The following is a 10,708-nucleotide window of genomic DNA, read 5'->3' as shown; positions in this document are numbered from 1 at the left end:
CAAACACCAGGTACTTCCTTCCTGAGGAGTGGTCTGCCTACGTGACCTGCCAGGTGTCCTGCTGGGTGTCAGGCCTAGAATCCACACAGTCCCCAGCCAAGCCATCAAGGCGGGATCACAAAGGGCAGAAAACTTCCAGGCTCTTCACTCCAAGTTGCCATAATGGCGGGAGCTGGTGCCAATCTGAAGCCAGGAGCTAGAAGCTTCCTCTGTATCTTCCAAGTGGTGCAGGATTCCAAGGCCTTGGGCCATCCTCTACTGCTTTCCCAGGCCAGAAGCGGGGAGCTAGAAGGGAAGTGGTGAAGCCAGGACATGAACTGGCCCTATATGGAATGCTGGTGCTTGCTGTTACTTTTTTTTTTTAAAGATTTATTTATTTTTATTGGAATAGCAGATATACAGAGAGGAGGAAAGACAGATAGGAAGATCTTCCTTCTGATGATTCACTCCCCAAGTGACCACAATGGCTGGAGCTGAACCAATCTGAAGCCAGGAGCCAGGAGCTTCTTCTGAGTCTCCCACATGGGTGCAAAGTCCCAAGACTTTGGACTGTCCTCTACTGCTTTCCCAGGCCACAAGTAGGGAGCTGGATGGGAAGAGGAGCTGCGGGGGTTAGAACTGGAGTCCATATGGGATCCTGACGTGTTCAAGGCGAGGACTTTAGCAGCTAGGCCACACCGCGCCGGGCTCTGGTGTTAGGTTTTAAACACACTTAAAGTTCTTACTACTCCTTCGTTGTTACGCGCAGCTAATTCCTGCAGCCAAGTCTTCTTTTCATGATAAATTTACTGCAAGGCAAAATCCCAGAAGCAGCGAGGTGCTTAGTAGGTCTTTTATTCCAGCAGGGTAGGAATGGGAGAGGGAGTGGAGGAGGAGAAAACTAGATGGGACACGTCTCCTGCCATGGTAGCAGGATGCAGGCACCAGGACAGGGGAAAGGAACAGGATGGAAGGGATGGAGGGAAAGGCAGGAGAAGAGGAAGGAGGAGCAAGTGGAAGGTGGGAAGGACTGAAAAGAAAAAGGAGAGGACACACCTGGAGCCTGATTTACACAACCCCAGAGAGCCAGTCCGGCGTGGGCGGAGCATGGGGAATTGGTTGGGAGGAGCTATGGACCGCTAGGGACTGGGGGCTGAGATTATCCATAGGTATGTGGGTGTAGACTAGGGGGAGGGGCTGCTTGAGCTGGGTAGTGGGATTCTCAGCTAAACCATGAGGTTACACCTCATTGGCAGATAACTGGAATGGTGTGAATTTTGCAAGCTGTGGGAAAGGCGAAGCAGGAAGCTGCGCCAGGTCCAAGATGGGATGTTTGAATCACTCCTCACACTTGAAAGTGGAGGATTATCAGCCTCTGAGCCAAAACACAGACCCCAGAAGGATAAAATCTTCCCACAGATCTGTATGTACTTGCCTACATAATTTAATAACATACCTCTTCATTGTCAGGAATCTATTTGACTTTGAACTAATCACAAATCTAGAGAAGTTGCAAGCCCAGGATAGGGAACTTTGTTTATTTTGAGCCATTTTAGAGCCTGTTGGCCATAGCCCTGCCTGAACTATTTCCATGTGTGCCTCTTGTAAGCAAGGGTGTTCTGCTACAGAACCATGAGACAACCTTGAGACCAGGGGATGATCATCCAACCTTTTGCCATCTAACCTCAAACCGCGTTTCGTCACCAAGTTCTCCTGTGAGATTTCCTGTAGTGAACAGGTTTGGTCTAACATCTCAGGTGGCACTATTTGTGGTGGATCTGAAGCCTCTGTCTTGGAGAATCCCCTGGTTTTCCCTCGCCTTTCCAGATCTCAGCTGTTGTGAAGACTTGTGGTCACCCTGTCCTTGACTCTCAGTCTATCCTTGTGTGAGACCCTCCTGGGATAAGAATGCAGTCAAGCTTTCTTAGCAAGAGTGGCACAGAACGCTACTGTGTCCTTCTAGATATGTCCCCTGCCCCAGAGGGGTCAGCCAGGCTTTTACATCACAGTGGCACTTTCCCCTTTGAAGGAGCCACTCTGACTCTTGGCTGTTGTCACCCTGACAACATGGGATGCCAGTGTTAGAAAGTGGAGGCTTATCGTGCTGCACAACAATCCTGATCCCACTCTTCTTCCTTCCAAACTGTGTATGTTTTAAGCCCCATAAAACCAATATCCACATTTGAACACTCCTGCCATTATTTTAAGATGAGAAAACCGAAGCACACACGGAAGAAAGTGGCCTGGCCACGATCGCCCAGCTGGGTGGGATTTGGACTCAAGCAGCCCAGCTCCAGAGTCAGCTTTGGAGAGGATGCTGTAAGGCCCAATCAGACAAAGGGACATGAGAGGAACTCTGTGACTGCAAACATTAAGATGACCAAGGATCCTGTGAGAGACTGTGTGCTTGGCTCCTTATGCTCAGTTAGTTAGGGATGGGAAAATAGAACACCCAGCACCTCACTTTGTCCTGGCAGCAGCCCCACAGGATGTACTCATTGTCCCCCAGTGAGTCTTCTGATGCTCACTAAACTTTGGGATCCCCCCAAATCACACAACTAAGCAACTGGGGTCAGGAGCAAAAGCCAGCACTGGTGATGCCAGAACCTTCTTCCCTCCCCTCCCCTGCATCTGGGGTACCAGGCTGCCCAAAATTGTGGCAGCAAGTGGCCTTCCAGGGCTGGCTGGCCAGGATCTACTGGGACTCCCTCTGTAGACCTACTTGCCACTGCCTGAGATGGGTGCCAAGACAGAGAGCCTGTATGGAGGCAGTGTTTCAGCTCTGTCCAGGTCTCAGAGAGGCACCATCTGCAGAGCAAGTGGCAGCAAGGTGGGGCCCAGGCGGCCATCCAGTCTGAGAAGCTCAGGCTCTGGTTGCACATTTGTGTCAGGGTGTCCTGGGGAACAAGCAAGGACTTCAGAGGCAGTAGGATGGCCTTGGACAAGGCACAGGTCCTCTTTAAGTCTCACAGTCATTATCTAACCACAGTAAGAGCTATCAGTTTTGTGTAGAAAGGGTCTGGCCTGTGGCAGGTGCACAGGAACTGGGAGCTGTGGGACCCAGTGCAATGGCCTAGTGGCTAAAGTCCTCGCCTTAAACACACCCCAGGATCCCATGTGGGCACCAATTCTAATCCTGGAAGCCCTGCTTCCCATCCAGCTCCCTGCTTGTGGCCTGCCTGGGAAAACAGTCAAATTTGGGCCAAAGCCTTGGGACCCTGCACCTGCATGGGAGACCCGGAAGAAGTTCCTGGATCTTGGCTTCAGATCGGCACAACACTGGCCGTTGCGGTCACTTGGGGAGTGAATCATCAGATGGAAGATCTTCCTCTCTGTCTCTCCTCCCCTCTGTATATCTGACTTGTGATAAAAATAAATCTTTAAAAAAAATCTTCATCTCTGTCTCTACTCCTCTCTGTATATCTGACTTTGCAATAAAAAATAAAAAAAAAATCGAAATGGGAGCTGTGGTTCACTGTCATCTGGAAGGGCTTTTCTGCAGCCATGGCTCTTCAGGAACTGTAGTTGTCCAGGATGTAAACATCAGAATCTGCAGGACTATATTCCTGCAGCCCACTGTCCTCCCCTTCCCACTCCGGAACTGGAGTCAAAGGAGGGGCACCTGCTGGACAGCAGAGCAGGCAAAGTCCTCCTAATGTCCCCAGAGTCCTGGCTCCCTTCCCCGCAGCCTGTTTCTTACTAGCAACAGGAGCTGAGCCCCAAGGTTAGACAAACAAGCTGGCGATAAGGCACTTCCATGCTGGGCCTTGCACTCCAGGTTTGTCCAGCCTGGGACTGGGGGGTGGGGGAAGGCTGGCTTCTTTCCTAACTGGGAGAACTAGCCTGGTGCACACCCAAGAGGATCACTAGCTTCAGCCACATGCTGATTCTGCACCGGAGGCCTTGGAGCCCTGGTACAGCCTGGGTTAATGACCCTGTTTATCTGCTTGAATTATCTGATAAGAGCAACCCAGCAGCAAGCAGGTGGCCCTGTGCCCTGCACCAGCTACTTCATTGACTAAAGTGATCTCAGCGCCACGTGGAGCTCTGAATGACCCTGCCCTCACCACTTCCCCACCAGTCCTGCCAGGGTCAGAGAGAGAGAGAGAAAGAGAGAGAGACAGAGAGAGAGAGAGAGAGAGAGAGAGAGTGTGTGTGTGTGTGTGTGTGTGTGTGTGTGTGTGTGTTTCTTTCAATGAACATGACTTCTGGAGTCAAGGTTGCCGGGCCATTCCTCCCTCCTGCCCTCTGGGGATATAAATAGCACCAACAGCACAGCAGCACAGAGGACGGAAGGCTGCGAGGAAGCAGGAGCCACTGTACTACCATGAGCTCCAGCCAACCGGGGGCATGCCCGTGCCAGACTGCTGCAGGGCGTCCGGCCATCCTATATGCACTGCTGAGCCCCGGCTTCAGGGCCAGGCCCTCTGTCCCTCCATCCCGCAACCACTGCCTGTGCAGGGAACATCGGCCTGTCCGGCTCCGCACCCCTCATCGCACCTGCCAGCAGGCCCTGGACATTCTGGCTAAGATGGTGGCCTTCCTTCGGAATCTGCCATCCTTCTGCCAACTGCCTCCTGAGGATCAGAGACAGCTGCTGCGGAGTTCCTGGGGCCCTCTCTTCCTGCTGGGTTTGGCCCAAGACACAGTGACCTTTGAGGTGATCGAAGCCCCAGTGCCCAGCATACTCAAGAAGATCCTGCTGGAGGAGCCCACCTGCGGGACAGGCAGAGGGCAGCTCCCGGACCGGCCCCAGCCTTCACTGGCTGCAGTGCAGTGGCTACAGTGCTGTCTGGAGTCCTTCTGCAACCTGGAGTTGGGCCCCAAGGAATACGCCTATCTGAAGGGGATCATCCTCTTCAACCCTGGTGAGTGTCCAAACACTTCTGAATGGGGGCAGGGCGAGGCCCACCTATTAGGCTACTCAGTCCTAGAATACTGTCTCACAGAAGGGGCACAGAAAGGCTAAGTGGCTAGCGGAAAATCACACAGCCACCTACGAGCTGAGCAGCCATAGGACCTCAGGTCTTTTTACTGCAGAAATATACCACTTTCCCTGACCCATGGGGCAGACATAGTTGTGTCTCAAGGGCAGATAGAAGCGTGGAGAAGCACTGAAGGCTCAACTCCTGGGTGGGGTCAGAAAGTTCTAGCAGCCAGCACTCGGTGACAGATGGCGACATCTTCCTCTGTATTGCGGGGGCAGCTGGGAAGAGCTGTGCACACATGGAGGTCCCGTGCCTGTAGAAAGCGCAGCAACTGATTGAGGCAAAAGCAGCAGCTGCTGGGAACGTGGTTACCATATGGCAGGCTCTGTCCCGAGACTTTGCCACCACGCACTAGATCGTGGAAACCACACACCAGGTCTCAGAGACGGGGGCTGTTGTAGCCATCCTCGATTGACAGAGGAAGAGGCCAGGGCACAGGGATGCAGGAGCTCACCCAGGGTCTCTCAGCGTCTCCAACCCTGGCAGCTGAGGCCTTGACGGTCCCTCTCCACTGCTTCTCTGTAGCTGGCTAGGTGAATAAGGATCAAGAAATAAACAGAGATACTTAGCTTAGAGGCTGGAAATCTCTGAGGCAGGAAGGAAATGGGACAGATAGGTAGCCAGTTTAGGGTTACCAGCTGGAAGCCACAGGCCCCCCTCTCCTGCTTTTTGTTAATCCCACCTGCCTATCTACCAAGCAAATGACTTTCTCCCCAGGGGGTACTTCCCCTCACCCTCCCTGGGAGTCTGAGGCAGGTGTCATGAAGCCACCCTCCTTCCCAAGATCATAGACAGACAATGTGGAGGGGCCATCTCTCCTTGGACATGAGCTAGAAGGCAGAAACTTTTCTTTCTCCCCCATACTTCCCCCTCCGTGTTGCTTCACCTCCAGACACATCCCACATGGATCTGTGATCTTCTCACCTTATAATTAAACAGAGGAGGTGGTAGGGGGACCTCCAAGGCTGCACCAAGGGGCTGGGGGTGGTCTGCTGGTGGCTGGTGGGAAGTGAGTGTCCAGCAGACTTCCCCTCTCTGCCCGTAGGCGTGCCAGGCCTCCAAACCTCCTCCCACATTGGGCGCTTGCAGCAGGAGGCCCACTGGGCACTATGTGAAGTCCTGGAGCCCTGGAGAGCAGCAGGCCAAGGCCGCCTGGCCCAAGTCCTCCTCACAGCTTCCACCCTCAAGTCCATCCCGCCTGGGCTGCTCCGGGACCTCTTCTTCCGCCCCATCATTGGAGACACTGACATCGCTGGGCTCCTGGAGGACATGCTTTTGCTGAGGTGACGTATCCTGGGACTGGCCAGAGATCAGCTATGGACTGGGCAGAAGCTGGTGGTGTTGAGCCAGACTGGCTGTAGGCCCAGGGGGTAGTCCGCAGCTCCTGGAGGGGGCAATCTGCCCCCACAGCTCCTCATTGCTGCTTGGCCACAGCCTGACTGCGCCTTCCTTTAGTGTGGACATGGTGTTCCGGCTGCCTAGTGAGCCCTGGGTGCTCTCTGGAGCCTCAGGACTAAAACTGCCATCCCCTCCTGGGCTAGCAGAGGACCCCTAGGCTGCTCGCTGGCCTGGGAGTGTCGTGCCAGCCTTGCGCAGAACAGAATTAAGTTATTGTGTTTTCTTTGTTGTTGTTTTTGTAATAAAAGCTGTGATGCACTTGGAGTCTGGCACTGCATTTTGGGCACACAACAGGGACTGTCTCACCTCCAGGGCCCATTTGTCAGAGGAAGAATGCCCAGGGAGATGGGGCCTACGGGAACTGGAGTGTTCACAGTTCAGGGCCAGATGGTGATTTCCTTTCGGGGATGGGATTCATTTTGCATCTGGTATGTTACCAGCACACAGTGGCCCCTCCCGGTCTCTATCCTTAGAGTGGAAGGTGCCTCTGTCTGTCCCACACCTTCCACTACCCCACTGGCTTCTGAGCTCTACAACAAACACCCTCTCACCCCAGGGAACGTTGGGTAATAGCCCATGGGGGGCAATCCGCTCCCAAGTTGAGACAGGCAAGGTCACTGTACTTTCCACAGCATGGGTCATCCACTTGACCCATTGCTGCTCCTGGCAGAAGTGGGGGGGGGGCTGTTATTTCCCAACAGGACACGATGAGGGCACCCAGAGTTGGCCAGGTATCTGCTTGGAAGCCAGGGCCAGCTAAGGTTTCACCAGCTGCAGTGGCCTGGCCTTATCCGCTGTAGGAGTCAGAAGGCTTCTGCAACCCTTGGCCCTTTGCTGTGGCCCACAGCATGCGCTGCACCCCCCGACCCAAAGTTTCTGTCCACCACTCCTCTCCCATTATCAGGCAGCCCAAACAGCCACAGCCTCTGTACCATTTCCTTCTGAGCTGGGCTTGGGTCTGCTCCGATTGGCCAGCGTCCATTTGTTAAATAGTTCAAGCCCACTCTCCCAAGGTCAGGGTGATTGACCTGCACTGCAGGATGGACAGCAGGGAGCCATGGCAACGCTCTCACCGCTGGGACTTGCAGGCCTCTTTTCCCCAGCAACGAGGCCACCCTGCCAGGCCCCACCACCGTTTGGATTGTTCTCACGGGGAGCCAAGTTAATGATTGCTCAGTGAAGAGGTCATTCACTCCAGGCCAATAGTCTAGGAGTCACCATTCAGGACTTTCCCTGAGCTCACCCCACCCCCACCCATTTAGAACCACAGTTGGAATTGCCATTAAAGGTGCCCAGTGCTAGCAGCCAGGCAGCAAGGGAAACTATCTTTTACCCTACCCCCACTCACAGGACAGACCCCAGAAAGACACGGAAATACAGAGCTCCAACCACACAACAAACACTTACAAAACCCACACATGTACACACACACACATTTGTCTTGGAAAGGAAGACAAGCAACTCAGAAGCACTTAAGTGGTTGATGGCTCTGAGCCTCCATCTGTCTCCTGCACACACACACACTCAAAGGGAACGCACAGCAGATCTAAACACATCCACAGCAGTGACATGGGTCCCCAGCCACCTCGCCACCCCTGCAGCTGCGGCTGTGTGCACCCTGGAGAGCCACCCTGACACTGGCACAGTGGCACCCAGAGTTAACAGATCTGCAGGATGTACCCAGAGTCTGCAATGCACACCCAATAGCTCTTCCTGGCAAATAGAGGCTACATCTAAACCATCACCCCCTTTTTCACACTCCTGCCCAGCTTGGACCTAATCAGATCCCCACAAAGAATAAGCCCTGCATCACTCCCAACTCTTGCTGCCCACCAAACAACTCCAGATCCTGACTCAGGAATCTCAGGCCTGTGCCCCTGCCCTTGCAAATACACTTCTGCCCTTGCAGAAGCCACTCGATTAAGAGCAGAAGTTCCAGGGCACAGATACTACAGATTCGTGTCTCTGATGCCTTTTCCTGATGGTTTCTGCTCACTCGCTAGGGTACCTCTGGAAGCTCTGGTGGGCCCTTCCTGCCTCTCACTGTTCGTGCCCTCCAGTACTGTTGCCTCCCGCCCACCCTGACCAGTCATTAGGAAACTCTGCTCTCCTTATTCCCCATCACTCCCTGCTCCCACCCCGGATCCAACATTTTTTTTTAAAGATTTATTTTTATTTTATTACAAAGTCAGATATACACAGAGGAGGAGAGACAGAGAGGAAGATCTTCCGTCCGATGATTCACTCCCCAAGTGAGCCACAACGGCCGGTGCTGAGCCGATCCGAAGCCGGGAATCTGGAACCTCTTCCACGTCTCCCACACAGATGCAGGGTCCCAAAGCTTTGGACCATCCTCAACTGCTTTCCCAGGCCACAAGCAGGGAGCTGGATGGGAAGTGGAGCTGCCGGGATTAGAACCGGCGCCCATATGGGATCCTGGTGCTTTTAAGGCAAGGACTTTAGCCGCCAGGCCTCAACATTTTGTTTTTAATTTCTTTCCCATAATTTTACTTTATTTTTATTTTTAAGATTTATTTATTTAGATTGGAAAGGCAGATATACAGAGAAAAGGAGAGACAGAGAGGAAGATCTTCCGTCTGATGATTCACTCCCCAAATGGTTGCAATGGCCAGAATTGTGCCAATCTGAAGCCAGGAGCCATGAGCTTCTTCTGGATGTCCCACATGCGGGTGCAGGGTCCCAAGGCTTTGGGCCGTCCTTGACTGTTTTCCCAGGCCACAAGCAGGGAGCTGAATGGGAAATAGAACCACCAGGATTAGAACCAGTGCCCATATGAGATCCCAGCATGTTCAAGGCGAGGACTTTAGCCACTGGGCCACCACACCAGGCCCTCCCGTCATCTTTTTTTTTTTTTTTTTAAGATTTATTTTATTTTTATTGGAAATCAGATAACAGGGAGTAAAAGAGACAGAAAGGAAGATCTTCTGTCCAATGATTCACTCCCTAAGAGACTGCAATGGCCTGGAGCTGAGCCAATCAGAAGCCAGGAGCTTCTTCTGAGTCTCCCACATTGGTGCAGGGTCTCAAGGCTTTGGGCCATCCTCAACTGCTTTCCCAGGCCACAAGCAGAGATTTGAATTGGAAGCAGGGCCACCAGGATTGGAACAGTTGCCCATATGGGATCCTGGCACATGCAAGGCGAGGACTTTAGCTGCTAGGCTATTGTGCCAGGCCCCCTCCCATCATCTTAGTAACTTTCCAAATTACCTCTCCTTTTCCAACCTCTTTCCTGCCCCTCTACCTGGCCAGGGAGCTACACTTCTCTTTCTGATTTGCTTCTCTTGAGTCATTCTTTCCCTGTGTGTCGGGGAATCTCCAGACCCGCGTAAGAAAACCCGACGCTGAGTGACTGTGTAGAAACTCTTTATTCAGTCAGGCAGCATGCAAACAGGAAAGCCATCTGCCCGCCTACTCTGTCTGCTCCCCCGCACGAGGGCCCAACCTGCTTATATATAACACCTAACCAATCAGCTAAAAGGTCACCCCTGCACGTGGGAAGCGACCAATCAGCTAAAAGGTCACTTCCGCAGGCAGGACATGCAGCCACGCCCCAAGGGGAAGACACTTCCTGAACTTGTTTACTACCGCCCTCGTCAGAGCATTGGTCTGCGGTGCTGTGCTAGACAGCCCCATAGATCCTTAGGCGCTCTCAACACCTGTGCCCTGCCTCCAAGTCTTGGGCACAGAGCACAAAAACAAATAATACCAAGCCTCAAAAATGAGCTATGCAGGATCAGTATAAGGATGCTTTCTCAGAGACAGCAGGTTTCTTGGAGGTCCAGTGTCAGGACCTGTGTCTCATTTCGTAGGAGGGAGGAAGAGAACAAAGGACCACATAGGGTCGAACTGATTCAAGGTCTGACCTGCATGAGTCTGGAGACCAGGTTGTTGCTGTTCGCGCAGACCGGAGTGACTCATGGCCGGCATCAGTCTGTCTGGAGCCAGCCACACTGTTTGCAGAGCAGCTCCCTCTCAGCCATGACTGCTGTCCACAGGCCCAGCCAGAGATGACTCATTGGAAGGCAACAGCATGGCCGAGGCTCTGGGGCTGCCTAGGCTAAGCTTTTATGGCCATCATTATCCCTGTCTCCATTAGCCGAATCATTGACTGCTTATTAATCAGCAGCTAATGCGTGCTGTGTTTTGCTCTGATCTGCCCTGTACTTGATGCACACATATACCTGAGACACTGACGCACAGCAGGCATCACTGGACCCTGCACGATGGCTCAATGGCCACTCAGCCCGAGCCCTACTGCCTGGGAGCTCAGAGCCAGGGCTAAGCCGACCTGCACCGGCTCCCTCTGAGCACCAGGCAGGCCA

The 10,708-nt window shown here is 53.2% G+C and overlaps 1 protein-coding gene across 1 annotated transcript; it reads left to right on the top strand.

Annotated features, from left to right (window-relative positions):
- Nucleotides 1–4,275: 4,275 nt before the first annotated feature.
- NR0B2 (nuclear receptor subfamily 0 group B member 2) lies at nt 4,276–6,540 on the top strand. The gene is made up of 2 exons (XM_004592208.2): nt 4,276–4,847; nt 6,013–6,540. The coding sequence occupies exons 1-2, from the start codon at nt 4,307–4,309 to the stop codon at nt 6,252–6,254; spliced, it is 783 nt and encodes a 260-aa protein (XP_004592265.2). The 5' UTR covers nt 4,276–4,306; the 3' UTR covers nt 6,255–6,540.
- Nucleotides 6,541–10,708: the final 4,168 nt, after the last annotated feature.

The sequence above is a fragment of the Ochotona princeps genome, chromosome 2 (genome assembly GCF_030435755.1).
Source record: "Ochotona princeps isolate mOchPri1 chromosome 2, mOchPri1.hap1, whole genome shotgun sequence".
NCBI lineage: Eukaryota > Metazoa > Chordata > Mammalia > Lagomorpha > Ochotonidae > Ochotona > Ochotona princeps.
Note: the sequence above shows the minus strand (reverse complement) of the source record. Positions and strands in the feature narration are given on the sequence as shown.

Bases quoted from the DNA above. Each gene is read 5' to 3' on its own strand.
- NR0B2 (XM_004592208.2), top strand. From the start codon at position 4,307: ATGAGCTCCAGCCAACCGGGGGCATGCCCGTGCCAGACTGCTGCAGGG. The intron at 4,848-6,012 runs GTGAGTGTCCAA...CTCTGCCCGTAG, and splicing joins GATCATCCTCTTCAACCCTG to GCGTGCCAGGCCTCCAAACC.